The 18,043-nt window shown below is 37.7% G+C and overlaps 2 protein-coding genes across 3 annotated transcripts in view; one reads left to right on the top strand and one right to left on the bottom strand.

Moving 5' to 3' along the window:
• LOC117325483 (set1/Ash2 histone methyltransferase complex subunit ASH2-like) overlaps positions 1–989 on the bottom strand; it is a 75,567-nt gene extending 74,578 nt beyond the window's left edge. The window contains exon 1 of the mRNA XM_033881721.1: positions 926–989. The gene's annotated coding sequence lies outside the window, so the exon portion shown is untranslated. The remainder of the gene's footprint in view (positions 1–925) is intronic.
• Positions 990–1,198: 209 nt separating this feature from the next.
• LOC117325484 (AP2-associated protein kinase 1-like) overlaps positions 1,199–18,043 on the top strand; it is a 51,867-nt gene continuing 35,022 nt past the window's right edge. For both annotated transcript variants that reach the window (XM_033881737.1, XM_033881744.1), the window contains exon 1: positions 1,199–1,627. In XM_033881737.1, coding sequence (XP_033737628.1) covers positions 1,519–1,627 — 109 coding nt within the window. In that variant the 5' untranslated portion in view covers positions 1,199–1,518. The remainder of the gene's footprint in view (positions 1,628–18,043) is intronic.

Below are 18,043 nucleotides of genomic sequence, written 5' to 3' on the forward strand. Positions count from 1 at the left end.
CAACTAGAATTTTAGGTTGTTCAGGAGTATGTGGCTTTAATATACATATGTATTTAAGTAATGTATAGCATATTTTTAGCAAGCTATATAGTATTGTTACCTTTTATGTTCTTGTGAAACAGGTACTTATTGTCTACATTGTTACTGTGTACTTTGTAAGTGTGTAATTGATTAAGGTTTGATTTGTACCTTTATTGTATAGTAATAAGAATTATTTGTATATTTTAGGGAGTTTGATTTGATTCAGGTCAATTCACTTCGGCTCATATCAATCAATACTGGTTCAACAAATAAATATCTGGAATGACTTCACCTAGTTGGTCGAAAAAGAGAACCCGTACCTATTCCATATTTTGACAAAATCATACCTATATCTTATAGGCATGAAATGATCATGAACATTCACAATATCGCCTAATTCAAACACATTACCAAGTATAACTTTGTATCAACTATTTGCTATAGAAAATGAACAAGTAAGTGTAATGTCTAATATAATTACATGTCAAAGACGAAGCACTGAACACTGGCAGCTTGCCTTTGGTTAGATTATAACAAGGGGAGTAACTCTACTTTACAATTAATATTTTCTGTACACAATAGGCATATGTATACATACCACTCTACAGCTCTATGCCTATTTGCACATCTTAGCGTTGTAATTGCGTGTTATATTGTATATGTATCATTTGATACTGCATGAATATATATACAGAATGATAACAATAAATAAATAAATATAAACATATCAGTTTCGATTATCATCATCGTTGTCGTTATTCTATCTTTCACTTAGTTCAGCTGCTGCAACCAACGAAACTCTAGATGTGGTCAAAAATCATTGTATTAAAAAGATAAAAAGTTAACATATTAGTAAATTAAGCAGTAATATATATATTGTGAAGGCTTCAATATAGTTGTCAACCTCTGTTGGGATGAGTTCTCATTTTTTTCCGGCTCTGGGATTTTGTCTCCCGCGTTGTCCTCCATATTGTCAATAAATGATGCTCTCGCGAGAAGTTTGTGAAGATGTCACCGGATGTAGAATTTAAAACGATGTCTTCAAAGTTTTCTAGTATCGAACTATGTGTATGGTAGTAAAAAATTCACAACAGAAATGAATGAAATTGCTAAATGAATTGCATGACGTCAGTATATTTAGTTTTAATCGGTAATTGTTTATGCTTTAGTCACGTGATTTACTTATGAGACGAGATTTCCACCATATTTTGGTAGCAGGTGCTCGATGACACCTTCTGATTCATCGATAATGACACTGTCACCTTTATCAACGTACTGAATAACGGATCTATAGTAAGCAGAATATTGGTTGTATTTGCATTAGATGTGCTCGTCGTGCGTAAGTAATGGTCAAGACATAATTCAGGAAAATCGGGTCGACCCTGACCGCATGAAATTATTTCAGGGAAAACCGCCTACTCCATATCATAGATATATATAATATACATTCGACACAACTGACATTCCAAAAGTGAGAGCAGAGCTGACATCGTCACGATGAAGAAACTTTTCTCGAAAATTGACACAGGTCAACAAAATCCTCATGTTGGAAAAGTGTTCAATGTTGGAAGATTTAGCTGTACAGTTGAAGATGTCATCGCTGAAGGTATGAATGTTAGAATATTATATATATAAACAATAACATTAAAAGTGTGTGTGTATATTTGGTTGATATACTTTATCTTATTACTTACCAGTTCTGTTTACATGTCATATTTGTTGAAAATACCGAAAAATGACATTAGCTGTTCATCTTCGATTCCCTCCATCAGAAAAGACATCAGACCAGGGATGACAGTGGGTAAATAATGGTCAAACACGTTTTTGTTTCTTCTTCTCATTCCACATTCTCACTGATTCATCCATTAATTGTGCATGATCGCTGGGATGTATTGGCATTTCCCTTTCTTCGATAAGATATTTAATTCTTAAAGTACCTTTAAATTGGTAATAAAATTCTTCAAACACTTGGAACCTCTGGTTATGATATGTAACAGAGCACTAGCTGGATCTGTTGGAAATTATATTATTAGTAATCCAATGGTTGGGGATCCTATCCCTAAAGAGAAGTTCACCCTAGCCATTGAGGCTATAGTATTTACCTCTTGCTTCACAAGTATGATTCCTGGGTCCTTTACATGCATGGATGCCAGTGTAACAGAGCATATGATTGATTGAATATGAATTGCTGCTTCTGCTAGGGTTTGAACCCTGGACTTCTGGATTGTAAGTCAATTAATCCTAAGCCAATCAAGCTAAGAGAACTTCACCCTAGCCAAGTATTGTATTACTGCAGCAAGAATTTACCAGGGTATGAAACTCCCCCTCAAAGAATACCTCAAAATCCTAGTTTCTTGGGTTAACATGTACAACAATGCTTATATGGAGCAAGACTGAGTGTCTACATGCATATGGGTGCTAATTACTTAAGTCATTTTCTATTTCAATGCTTCTGCTAGGGATTAAATCTGAGACCTCTGGTTTAATAGTCTTATATATGCTCAACCGATTGAGCTTAAGAGAATTTATAGACAAGCAATGTTTGCAGCTAGTATACTATAAATACCAGGGTTACATGATTATCACCACAGCATCAACATGGAAAAAATGTTTTTTTAATAGAAGATGATCGGTTAAATGAACTGATCAACAAAACTGTGAAAATAATAATAAATGTTTTAATATATGGGTGTTTGAGCATGCATTTTCCTACTTTTAGCAGTATCCGCGATTAAACCGAGGATCATCTACATTCACATGATATTCAACATAAGTCTGTTCTGAGTGATCAAAACGATAACTTTACTCATTTGTCAACTATTCTATTAAATGAACAACACCTGGTAACTTTTCTTGGCTTGAATCATTCATTATAACTACCTAAGGAATATATGGTTCCCTTTAATCGCAAAATATCTTTTTTATTACTTCGCAGCTAAGTCATGGAGGGTTATCCCTTAGCAACTTAATTAGTCATGGACACATCATTCGTACCGTGGACATTCATTTCACCTTTTGTCAGCACTTTAGAGCATTACGACGTTGGTATTGAAGTTTTTGTTTGAAAATGGCAGTAACGTAACAGTACAAATCATGGTAACACATAAAGACACATTGGTAAAAGTACGAAATATTTAAGAATTCAAAACAGATGTATATTTCAAAAACAACTTCCCTATATAATAATATTAGATGCATCCCCATACAATTGTCACTAGTCAATAACATGCTACATATATACCTTACTCGAGCTCCTAGCCTGTGTGAATTGTCTTTATATGCCCCCATAATGCCATACATCGTCTGTAAATAATTGTATCATGTTGGAGGTAAAAGCATGGATTTACAAGCTACAGGTGTGGTGATGTACCAGATAAATAAATCTCAAGACAAAATGAGCTTTTTAAATGATTTAATCAATAATTATTCTGTAATGGACTGGATCAGGACTAAAATGTAATTTTCAACATGCATGTCAACATAATTACCCCCATATATATAATTGCCCTTTTAAATACCGGTAGTATATTGCAAATTTACTATGTGTAAGTGATTTTGGCTATTTTTAGTAAGAAATCTACACTCCAACTGGCGTAAAATATGCGAGTTTGCGTATTATATGCAAGTTGATTGTCTTCCCAAACTTGACCAAAGTTACTGTTATTATTTAGTGTATTTTAATCAAAATATAATAATGATAATTTAATGCAGTTTTATGCACCATCACCTCACAACCTACAGAGTCCTTGTTCTATTACACAGGATGCCTGGGCTCTTCGTTAGAAGAGTTTCATGCCCAAAGGCCTTTATTAGAAAAAAATATGGTACATTTCTACTTGACATGGTGAAGTGAGTGGTAGCCCTTGATGTTTCAATGTCATGTGGTTGGATGAGGTCTAGAGTCCATCAGCTGTCCATCACTGATGAATGAGATATACGTATATATTAACTGTGTTTGATCATGGGTACAGCAAGTCAGGCTAGAGATGTACCTTAAATTGGAGGTTCATCTTGTGTTGAGGTTCATCTTGTGTTTGTTTTTATTTTCTTATCTAGTTGCTATATATGTCTTAAAGCCTGAACATTGATTTTAATGAGATGGAATTGTAATGCATAATACTTATGATAAATTACTCAAAATAGTATGCTTGGACAATATGATTAATACACACAAGTAATATAATAATTATGTTTGTTGATCTATATATATATTAAAAGTGTGATCATCCATAAATCAGCAATATATAGATACAGGGATATTAGTCTTGCCCTAGACCTACAGCTGGTTAAAAGTGTGTTGTTCAAGTTATCTTTTGACTTAATTTTCCATGTTCAGTTTGAATTGTATACCACCTACCCTCAAATAATTTGTATTGCTTTTCTTTGAGAAGTATTGACTGGGATCCTTCTCAAATTTAAGAAGCATGTGCTTGCTTGGTTCTTATATTATGTATAAGTACTTGACAGTCTTGGATTTTAAATTTTAAATTTTGGTGTTATTGTTATTCCTCAGTAAGGACTTTGTTCTGTTTTGTTCTTAGTTATATCAGGCATATTAGTTATACCAGAATATGCCTGTTTGATGTTTAAAATATGATTCAAGAAACAAGATGGCAGACAGGATCGAAGCCATCTTGGAGTTGGACAGTATGAAGTATTTAATAGACAGGTACAGGTCTAGATCTTCAAATCTCATGTTAGATTTTGATATTGATTTCATGCAGTAGTTGGCAGCAATTAATGCAGCCTTCTTTTATTTTGACTTCATTGCTTTTCTCAGGTACTGGCTAGATGCATGGTTCTTTTGCATTTTAGTTTCCTATATATAGGATCCCCCTTAAAGCTTGGTCACAGTACTAGTGATTGACTTGTTTAATTTTTGAGACTGGGCAAGTAATATGGTCAGAAGAAAACTAGCTGTGTGAAACAGAAATGATAAACTGGTGTTAATTTTGATTAATTTGAGCTCAAACTAAAGCTAACGGATAGATAAAATAAGGTAAATGTTTTTGACATGCCAATATTTATTATGCAATCAATAGGAAATCTTTTCTCCCCTTTCATTTTCCAGTATTAAACAGGGATGAGGGGGCCAAAGACTCTCATGATCACACATCTATGACTAAGTGTTAAAGAAGTGTAGCCGATTCGACTACAGTACATCATACCATCTCATACACATTTTTGATTCTATTTTATTAGCTCACCTGGTCCAAAAGACCAAGGTGAGCTATTCAATACAGTAGCATCCAGCATCTGTCCGTCAGTCTGTCAACAGCTACCTTAGCTTGTGCAGCACACAATGACTTCGTAACACTAAATATCAACAAGTTTGATGAAACTTTGTATGCAGTAATATATCCACAAGAAACATCCTAAACATTCAATTGAGTCCAGAAAATACCATCTCGGGCACTAAATATGTCAGTGCTAGTACACATCACATTGGTCATTAATCTGACGAAGGTAACAGTGGTGTCATCGAAGCGACATACTCTTATCGAAGCGACATACCCTTAAATATCATATTGGTTGTGTTATATAACTTCTGTCATATTTACACTACCAACCTGAAGAAAATGTTCCAGAATGAAGTTGTTTATATTTGTCAAAAGTACTGACTATGTTTTTTTTGTTTTTTTTTTCAAATATTGTATCTCCATCATGGATTATAGCTGTGCAGCATCTAATTCTTTTTGTTTGTAGACATGTGCATGGAGAACACTACAACTGAAAGGGAAAGAAAATAACAATTTTCCCTGTTCATAATATTTGTTTTCACTTGACTGTGTAGCTTTAACTTGCTGTATCACCAAACATTGTACAGTAATACATTTTATTGTTACACTATATATATACAGTACATTCCAGTTAATCGGGTAACGCTTAATAGGGTATTTCGTTTATTGGGGTAAAAATTCAAAAACCAAAACCATTTTCTCTTGAATCATGTTTTAAAAAATCGTTTAATTGGGTTGGAAAAGTCGTATATTTAGGTTATTCAACTACGATAATTTGACAAAAAAGATATAAATGCTCCAATTTTCACGAAAGTCATCACGTATTTCTTAAAAAGTTTTAGACATTTATCAACAAATAGGGCAATTTAGATGGTTATAATGTCAAAAAACGGTAAAATATTACCTTAAACGATAATGTTATGTCGGGGTTTTGTCATGTTTAGAACTGTGTTGTTGTTCTGCCTCGTGGGGTTTTCCCCCCCAACAGGAAATCGATTAAGAATTGTGGGTAATATCAAATGTTATTTTTAGAGTCAACAGCAGGCCAACGTAATGAGGGTTTAAAAGCATATAATTAAGCTACTAGACAATTAAACTTTTACACTTCTGGGATGTAAAATCTTTGAAGCAGAAACCAGAACAATAGGTTTTGACCTGGGTCTGACATTGCTACAGACCGATTGATATCACCACTAACTGTGGCGAATTAAAAGTGAGGGGTTCGCCACGGGGAAATGTGACGACACCGGTACACAGATGAGTTATTAAAAAAACAGTAGCGAGCAGATAAAAGGACAGACGCCCGACGTTAGCTTATAGTTTTATCAGTGACTGCCAGTGTCAAGGTCGTATTTATACCACAGGAAACGACCCAAATAAACTCTGTTTCTCCGATCTCTGTGCTTTGGCAATTGAAAATAATATGGAATACATAGCGAACAAAAGAATGTCTCTATGATAAACATAAATTATTTTAGCTGTGATTGTCGGCAAGTCCTTAGATCGTATGTCAAATTAGGAACATGTGGATGAAACAGGGATGTATGACCCCCGATTTGAGGTGCTACGATTGTACTGTGTCACGAATAAGAAACAATCTGTAATGTTTTATTATTTTAATACATGTATTTTCATACAATTAGTTGTAGTAATCTGACAAGTTGACATCAGTAAAAAGCACAAACAAAAACACAGTTTATTAACAATAATAACGCAAATATTTTCATCCAAAATCGACAAGACCCAAGTCTGACAACCATTACGGACCAAATCCAAGATGGCGACGTGCATTTTGGCTTATTGCATAAGTCGGTTAATCGGGTAAAAAGCCCCCGCAAATAGGCAACCCAATTAAGCGGAATGCACTGTATATATACAAGTCTCAGGGTAATCACAAATGTCTTATCTAATTGCAATCGAAGGATAATCAGATGTTCATTTTTAGCCTTCTTTATCCATGTGCTCACAAATGGTGGGTGCTAATTAAAGCTCCTAGTTATTACTTATTCATAGTACACATTTTCTGACAATTCTGTGCTTCAGTGCAGTAATTAACAAGCAACTTTACTATTTGCTGCTAGCATGGTGGAAATATAGCTAAACATTGTCATACACGATTGCTATATGATGATGGTCAGTGTGTTCGATTTGTATTGGAAATACTGTCATGAAAAAAGAAATTATTCTCACCCCAGCAATCTTATAAGAATGAATCTATCAATGGATCCCATACTTATGTCCCGCATTTGATAGTCATTGGTCAGCCAGGATGCTTTGGTTGCTATAGAGACCATGAATTTATGGAAATGTGTCAGAACAGAACTTGTGAATTGAGTTTTGTGTGAAAGTATTCCTTTGCCAGGTCCATGCATCGTACTGGAAAAAGGGGATGTTTTAGGGCACCACTACTCTGATAAGACAGGGAAAATAGACCGATTTGAACCAGGAACCACCAAACGCTGTCTAATTGTGTTACCTGGCCAATGGTGATCAGGTCAGCTCATGTTTTAATACATGTACAGTAATTATAACATAAATATGATTTTACCAAGTCAAAAAAACTAACTATTTTATCACAATATATGAAAACACACAAACTTTCCTCAGCGCTGTCAAATATAAGTTTCATATACTGAATTTGTTTTTACACAAATTTTGCTATCTGTATTCATATTAAAGGGGCACATCGATACAGCCAGCTTAAATATAATAATTAACCACCACCACCCCTCGATTTGTGATGGGGAAGGACTCTAGTAAATCCTAGGATAAATTATAGTTGAAAAAGGAATTGCTGTGGGGGGAATACATCTACAATATCACCCGGCTTTGACTAGCTGAGACTTTCCTACTTTCTCATATACCTTTCAGCGTAAACTCTCGAGAATATCTAAAGTATTGACATCAAACCAATCAGAAGTATTCTTTCATTTTTAGACCCCTAATATATATATATAGCAACAGGCGAGACTAACGATTGGAAATTCTAATGTGCCAGATCAGCATGTCTTGGGGTAGAAATTGCACGGTTGGAATTATAAAGGGGTTAGTTTTGCAATGGCACAGCCTGGATGGAACACCATGTTACTGAGCAGCAATAGACATGGATCAGTTTAGTACCAGACATGGGCTTATTGCCAGGTAAATAAGGTATAATAGGTATGTAAATTTAACCCTATGGGTAATATGTTGTTATTTTGTTTGTCCTAGGTGCTATAGTTAATATTGTGAATTTTGTAATTGCACCATAAACACGACGTTATTGATGTTGTAATCGAGTCAAAGTGTTGTGTCAGCTAGTGGTGTCATCTCCAGGTCTCCAGGGTACTAGTACGTACTACATAAATTAGTATATAACGGCTAGGATGTATTGCCTACTGGTGTCAGGCCCAGTGGTAACTGGACACTGGATCATCATATCTGTAATAACTACCTCATTGTGTGGTCATATATAGATAGATTTGATGTCCCGTACATGTAAATTGACTACGACAGCAGAATTTAAGGACAAAATAAAAATGCAGGTTATTTCAATCGCTGCAATGATTAATTTAATGTTAATTGAATGTATCACATGGGAAATAAACACACATGATATGATGACATCACATTGGAATCAATAAACATGACATGATGACATTACATTGGAATCAATAAACATGACATGATGACATCACATTGGAAATAAACACACATGATATGATGACATCACATTGGAATCAATAAACATGGCATTATGACATCACATTAACATCAATAAACACAACATTATGACATCACAATGGAATCCAGACATGACATGATGACATAACATTGGAATCAATAAACATGACATCACAATGGAATCTAGACATGACATGATGACATCACATTGGAATCAATAAACATGATATGATGACATTACATTGGAATCAATAAACATGACATCACATTGGAATCAACAGACATGACATGATGATATCACATTAACATCAATAAACACCATTATAACATCACAATGGAATCCAGACATGACATGATGACATCACATTGGAATCAATAGACATGACATTATGACATCACAATGGAATCAATAAACATGACATCACATTGGAATCAACAGACATGACATTATGACATCACATTTGAATCAGTAGAAATGACATAATGTTACTATGAAACTAAAGACATGACTGGATAAAACAATAGTGAATCTTTATTGCACACAAAAGACCTGGACTTGATGTCGGGACCTGAGATTTTTTATTAAGTTTACACTTGCTCTTTAGAAATTCTGTATCAGCCTGTAGCAAATTAACTTTGTTGACATGCTTTTGCAGGAAGTCTACTGAAGGATATTGGTGTGGATTGAATTTGCATTTTTCATTATCTCAAAATTGGACTTCAAATGTAATCTTCTGTAATGAGCTCTGAAGCTGATGCACGTGTCAACCATTATAAGCCAACCGAGTCTGAACTAGAGGTTAACTGTAATAGTGGCGGCCATCCAGTGACAAATAGATGGCATGCTGATTGGATTGTAAGTGCCTTCTCCTCCTCAAGTGTCTGTTAGATTTATAAGAGTTAGCTTCGTCAATATAACTCGTCAGGCTAGTTTAGTCATGTAAATTTGTTTCTTACTAAGTGATAACACCTTTTTGATAAAACTTCAGGATCAGCATCAATTATTGCTGAACTTTTCAACCCTACAACCCTAATAATTCCTCTTAACTTGGCAGCAGTTTTGTGATTTTGAATCATAGCTTGGAAATGATTTGCCAAAATTTCCTTCAGTGATTGTGTATTAGGGTAGTTCTATATTATCAGCAATAACTGATATATACTACATCTGTCTTGTATTTATTCATCAGTTAATTGGTATCTTCAACTATAGGTTCTGATTCACTACAACATATACATAAGGATTAGCTGAACCATTGATAGAGAATGGTGTTTTATTAATTACAGCCCATATAGAAAATTAGGACCATTTAGGGTGTTTTATTAATTACAGCCCATATAGAAAATTAGGACCATTTATATATATATATAGGGCCAAGATAAATTGATGAGTAACAATATTGAGCTGAAGTATATTTATTGGAACACACATGTACCACAGTTTTTGTGTGTGTACCAGGTAATTACCGGTACCTGCTTTTAGAAGTTGAAGTTGGTGAGGAATAGAACGATAGGCTTCTTCAATCCATCTAAAAGATTATTTCCAGATGGATCATTAGACTTGAAAGCAAAAGGTCACTTGGAATTGATGTACAAATCAGAAAGGTATGTTCTGAATGATAAAAAATGGCCTGTATTTTGTAATTTTGTCAGCTTTTGTACATTCCTGTCACCTATATATATATAATTGCCATTATTTTGTATATGCAAGTACCATTTGAGTTGAAATCACAGAGCAATATTGGTTCCCATGCCCTTACACAGTGATATTGGGTCCCATGCCCTTACACAGTGATATTGGGTCCCATGCCCTTACACAGTGATATTGGGTCCCACACCCTTACACAGTGATATTGGGTCCCACGCCCTTACACAGTGATATTGGGTCCCACACCCTTACACAGTGATATTGGGTCCCACATCCTTACACAGTGATATTGGGTCCCACACCCTTACACAGTGATATTGGGTCCCACACCCTTACACAGTGATATTGGGTCACATGACCTTACACAGTGATATTGTGTCCAACTCCCTTACACAGTGATATTGGGTCCCACGCCCTTACATAGTGATATTGGGTCCCATGCCCTTACACAGTGATATTGGGTCCCACACCCTTACACAGTAATATTGTGTCCAACTCCCTTACACAGTGATATTGGGTCCCACACCCTTACACAGTGATATTAGGTCCCATGCCCTTACACAGTGATATTGGGTCCCAAGCCCTTACACAGTGATATTGGGTCCCATGCCCTTACACAGTGATATTGGGTCCCACGCCCTTACACAGTGATATTGGGTCCCACACCCTTACACAGTGATATTGGGTCCCACACCCTTACACAGTGATATTGGGTCCCACACCCTTACACAGTGATATTGGGTCCCACACCCTTACACAGTGATATTGGGTCCCATGACCTTACACAGTGATATTGGGTCCCACACCCTTACACAGTGATATTGGGTCCCATGCCCTTACACAGTGATATTGGGTCCCACACCCTTACACAGTGATATTGGGTCCCACACCCTTACACAGTGATATTGGGTCCCACGCCCTTACACAGTGATATTGGGTCCCACACCCTTACACAGTGATATTGGGTCCCACACGACCTTACACAGTGATATTGGGTCCCATGCCCTTACACAGTGATATTGGGTCCCACACCCTTACACAGTGATATTGGGTCCCAAGCCCTTACACAGTGATATTAGGTCCCACACCCTTACACAGTGATATTGGGTCCCACGCCCTTACACAGTGATATTGGGTCCCACACCCTTACACAGTGATATTGGGTCCCACGCCCTTACACAGTGATATTGGGTCCCACGCCCTTACACAGTGATATTGGGTCCCACACCCTTACACAGTGATATTGGGTCCCACACCCTTACACAGTGATATTGGGTCCCACGCCCTTACACAGTGATATTGGGTCCCACACCCTTACACAGTGATATTGGGTCCCACGCCCTTACACAGTGATATTGGGTCCCACACCCTTACACAGTGATATTAGGTCCCACACCCTTACACAGTGATATTAGGTCCCACACCCTTACACAGTGATATTGGGTCCCACGCCCTTACACAGTGATATTGGGTCCCACACCCTTACACAGTGATATTGGGTCCCACACCCTTACACAGTGATATTGGGTCCCACACCCTTACACAGTGATATTGGGTCCCACACCCTTACACAGTGATATTGGGTCCCACACCCTTACACAGTGATATTGGGTCCCACACCCTTACACAGTGATATTGGGTCACATGACCTTACACAGTGATATTGTGTCCAACTCCCTTACACAGTGATATTGGGTCCCACGCCCTTACATAGTGATATTGGGTCCCATGCCCTTACACAGTGATATTGGGTCCCACACCCTTACACAGTAATATTGTGTCCAACTCCCTTACACAGTGATATTGGGTCCCACACCCTTACACAGTGATATTAGGTCCCATGCCCTTACACAGTGATATTGGGTCCCAAGCCCTTACACAGTGATATTGGGTCCCATGCCCTTACACAGTGATATTGGGTCCCACGCCCTTACACAGTGATATTGGGTCCCACACCCTTACACAGTGATATTGGGTCCCACACCCTTACACAGTGATATTGGGTCCCACACCCTTACACAGTGATATTGGGTCCCACACCCTTACACAGTGATATTGGGTCCCATGACCTTACACAGTGATATTGGGTCCCACGCCCTTACACAGTGATATTGGGTCCCATGCCCTTACACAGTGATATTGGGTCCCACACCCTTACACAGTGATATTGGGTCCCACACCCTTACACAGTGATATTGGGTCCCACGCCCTTACACAGTGATATTGGGTCCCACACCCTTACACAGTGATATTGGGTCCCACACGACCTTACACAGTGATATTGGGTCCCATGCCCTTACACAGTGATATTGGGTCCCACACCCTTACACAGTGATATTGGGTCCCAAGCCCTTACACAGTGATATTGGGTCCCACACCCTTACACAGTGATATTGGGTCCCACGCCCTTACACAGTGATATTGGGTCCCACACCCTTACACAGTGATATTGGGTCCCACGCCCTTACACAGTGATATTGGGTCCCACGCCCTTACACAGTGATATTGGGTCCCACACCCTTACACAGTGATATTGGGTCCCACACCCTTACACAGTGATATTGGGTCCCACGCCCTTACACAGTGATATTGGGTCCCACACCCTTACACAGTGATATTGGGTCCCACGCCCTTACACAGTGATATTGGGTCCCACACCCTTACACAGTGATATTGGGTCCCACACCCTTACACAGTGATATTAGGTCCCACACCCTTACACAGTGATATTGGGTCCCACACCCTTACACAGTGATATTGGGTCCCACGCCCTTACACAGTGATATTGGGTCCCACCCCCTTACACAGTGATATTGGGTCCCATGCCCTTACACAGTGATATTGGGTCCCATGCCCTTACACAGTGATATTGGGTCCTGTGACCTTACACAGTGATATTGGGTCCCACACCCTTACACAGTGATATTGGGTCCCACACCCTTACACAGTGATATTGGGTCCCACACCCTTACACAGTGATATTGGGTCCCACGCCCTTACACAGTGATATTGGGTCCCACGCCCTTACACAGTGATATTGGGTCCCACACCCTTACACAGTGATATTGGGTCCCACACCCTTACACAGTGATATTGGGTCCCACGCCCTTACACAGTGATATTGGGTCCCACACCCTTACACAGTGATATTGGGTCCCACGCCCTTACACAGTGATATTGGGTCCCACACCCTTACACAGTGATATTAGGTCCCACACCCTTACACAGTGATATTAGGTCCCACACCCTTACACAGTGATATTGGGTCCCACACCCTTACACAGTGATATTGGGTCCCACGCCCTTACACAGTGATATTGGGTCCCACCCCCTTACACAGTGATATTGGGTCCCATGCCCTTACACAGTGATATTGGGTCCCATGCCCTTACACAGTGATATTGGGTCCTGTGACCTTACACAGTGATATTGGGTCCCACACCCTTACACAGTGATATTGGGTCCCACACCCTTACACAGTGATATTGGGTCCCACACCCTTACACAGTGATATTGGGTCACATGACCTTACACAGTGATATTGGGTCCCATGCCCTTGATTACATACTGATATAGAGGTTACACAACGAGTGGTTGTTGGATATGGAATTGATTTCACACGAGTAAGTTATTTTTTAAAAGTTACAAAAGACACGAGCTTTAGCGAGTGTTTTTTGCAACTTTTAAAAAATAACTTACGAGTGTGAAATAAATTCCATATCCAACAATCTCGAGTCGTGTGACCTGTTTCTACCACAATAATATCGGCTTGAATCAAAGGGAAACGTGACCAAGTATAAGTTCGCGTATGCAAATAAAGTGTACCGGTGACGTCCGGGACCCGGTGACGTGACGTCATTAGATTATTGATGACGTCAATAACAATTGCAGTTTGGGTCAAAGTTCACCGTGTTAGCCAATCGAAATGCGTACAGAGTTTATACCACGTGTGGTATAAACAGATTGTTAATCAACAGCTGTAATGATTAACTGATGGTCTGAGAGTTGAATAACACAGGGTATTGTGGTAGAAATATAGGATCCCATACATGCCCATGGCCAAAGGTATACAGAGTATTATCCATTTAAAGCTGTTTCTTCTTGAAAGATTGGTGGTAGGACACCCAACACTTTATCCTAGACAACAATAATGATAAATGATGTGTTGGCTGACAGGTCAGACATTGGTTTTTAAAAAAAACTACCAATCTTATCAGTCAGATCAGCAATGTAGTTCTAAATCGGTCAACATCATTCAGTGGTTCATTATTTGAACATAAACTGTAACATAGCTCATTGCAGGTAATCCCTATATATACATGTACACATTTGGTTTTGGTTAGAGATTATATCTCTGTTGGGCAATAAACTTTAGGTGTTTTATTTCAAAAAGGTATTTAAACATAACTAAATTTGTAATTGAACAGTTTTGTAATATTTACTAAGTGAAGCACCTGCCTTCAGGTTCTTTGATCATTTAGCTGACTGTGTAACCTCTCATGACATTTTCTTTGGTAGCATGTAAAAAAATTTGATTCAAATCGCCCTTACTTCCATGGTCCGTCTGTCGTCTATTTGTCGTCCATCTGTAAACAATCCTCTTGAAAAGTCCTGTGGGGATATTTCTCCCAACTTCATGTGTAGGTTCCCCTTGGTCCTTAGTTGTGCCATTTGGATATAAATTTTTAATCAGAAAAACAAAATGGTCGACTTGCAGCCATCTTGGATTTTGATAATTGAAGTTTGTTATTGCTATTTCTTGCAAAGTACTAGAGGGATATTCCTCAAGCATCATGTGTAGGTTCCCCTAGTTGTGCCATTTAATTTGGATTTGGAATTTTGATCAATAAAATAACATGGCCGACAGGCAGCCATCTTGGATTTTGTTAATTGAAGTTTGTTATCGTTATTTCTTTAAAAGTACTGGAGCAAGAGGTACCGTATTCCTTAAACTTTATGTGTATGTTCCTTGGTCCGTAGTTGTGCAATTTCAATGTAGATTTTTTATCAGAAAAACAAGATGGCCATCTAAAAAAAAACAAAATGGCCCGCAGATGGCCATCTTGGATTTTGATAATTGAAGGTTGTTCCACATGGTCCCTTGTTGTGCCAATTCAATTTAGATATTCTGATTAGAAAAAGGAAAAGAAGATCAGTCTTACATAAAGCCAATAAAGATCATTCAATGGTGGGCTTGTTGTTATTTATATACAGTGTATATAATTACCATTTATGCATTGATGTAACACATTTTCACAGAGAGAGAAAAAACAAACCTTTGTAAGATATTGTGATACAATGCTTACAAGGGGATTGATAAGACCCTTGCAATATTTACTAGAAAGTACATTTGAAAGAGTATGTATTATGGCTGTCCTCACTGGCCACAAGGACAAAAAAGTGGAGTGTATTAATTAAGGTATTGATGTGTACACAACACAGTAATGGCTGTGTTGGGGATCAATATCCCTGTCACTCTGTGTTACCACCGATATGTATGTCTTTCCTAAATCGATGACATAAAAACTTGGCCAGTGGTAGCCTAGCTTACTGCTTCACCGGCTCAAACTTTCTGTATTGGAGATTTTCAGCCTCATACTTGGTTTATACTGAAAAGAAGACAGTCTAGTAGCTATAGCTAGTCCCATATATCCAGTCCAACATTATAATACTTTGTCAGTACAAATCTAGCTTATACATGAGCATTAATGTCTGACTCCATGTATACACTTGGTCATAGTCAGTACAGATCTAACTTACATTGTAAACATGAGGGTCTGACTCCATGTATACACTTGGTCATAGTCAGTACAGATCTAACTTATATTGTAAACATGAGAGTCTGACTCCATGGATCTATCTAACTTATATTGTAAACATGAGAGTCTGACTCCATGGATATATCTAACTTATATTGTAAACATGAGAGTCTGACTCCATGGATATATCTAACTTATATTGTAAACATGAGAGTCTGACTCCATGTATACACTTGGTCATAGTCAGTACAGATCTAACTTATATTGTAAACATGAGAGTCTGACTCCATGGATCTATCTAACTTATATTGTAAACATGAGAGTCTGACTCCATGGATATATCTAACTTATATTGTAAACATGAGAGTCTGACTCCTGCTCAGTGTACCATTGGTCAGTACCACCTCCTCAACTGAAGCATTATTAATGATGTGAATATGAGGGGAAGACTCCTGTACAGGATTGACATGATTTGATAAAGAGTCCGTATCTCAGATCTAGAGATGAAGCAGGACATGGTAAGGGGGCTGTTACAATCCAGAAACTAGTACTGCATTACAGGAAACATCCTGTCCAAGGGAGGTACAGATACTGCTAATTCCTCCATAGGGAGTCCGACATTCTCAGGTGAACTATATATAGCTTGTCCATGCATAAAAAGTAGTCTAAGATATTATATACCCAGTAAAGGCATATATAGAGAGATACTTTGATAGTGTGGACAGGACCTTGGTGATTATATTGATTACTCGCTTGGCCTTCACATAATTCACATTGATGCAGTGAGAACAATTGTCGTGATGTTGCCACTAAATGACATTGTTTTGTGTGATGTCACTATATCAGGGTTTTTTTTTTGACACAACAAAAAATTCATGCTACCGTATCCAAAAAACCTGATTGATCAATGTAGCTCACAACAATTTGTGTATAGGGAACTTTTCTAAACCGATCATGTACACAGTACATGAGTATTTGGCTGGTTTATAGATGGTTCAGTTTGGGGAAGTGATCCATTTTGACATGTTACGGATATGATAGGATTCTGGGATAATTATTGATGGATGATGTTTTGTATCTCTGAACCATCAATAACAATATGGCAGTTTATGAATACATATAATGCAGAATTTATAAGAAAAATAAACTAATTAAATACATTCTGATACTGATTGTAGACGTATATGAACACGTTACTTAGTATTATATATGAACATGTTACTATGCAATGTTAATTGTCACAGGAGCTTGTACGTCACGTGTCAAAGTCTTAGGTGTAATGCTTCCTTCATAGGATTTTTGTGCATGTCTCAATTTTTTTTTAGGGAGTTTTTTTCTAATTCTAAGACGTACACTTATACGCCCCTTATATCTGGAGAATAGTTATATTGTTCCCACCACCCAGGGGCCTGAGGGTTGGGGCCAAAAAGAGTCAAATTGGCTGAAATTTCAAGAAATCGTCTCAAGAAACAGCTATGATAGATTCGATTACCCCTCATGGTTTATGGTGCTACAAAGGGTCAAATTGACTAAAATTTAAAAAATCTTTTCATGAAATCAGATATTGTAGAATCAAATACTGTTCATGTATGGAAGGGTCTTAAGATGCTTTTTCAAAATTGTAATGTCATGGCCCCTGGGTTTCACATTTACCCTTGGGGAGGAGCTAAACTTTCCTCTTAGTTTACAACTGTTTACATTATAAATGTTTTAGA

This window comes from Pecten maximus, chromosome 1 (genome assembly GCF_902652985.1).
Source record: "Pecten maximus chromosome 1, xPecMax1.1, whole genome shotgun sequence".
NCBI classification, from domain to species: Eukaryota; Metazoa; Mollusca; class Bivalvia; order Pectinida; family Pectinidae; genus Pecten; species Pecten maximus.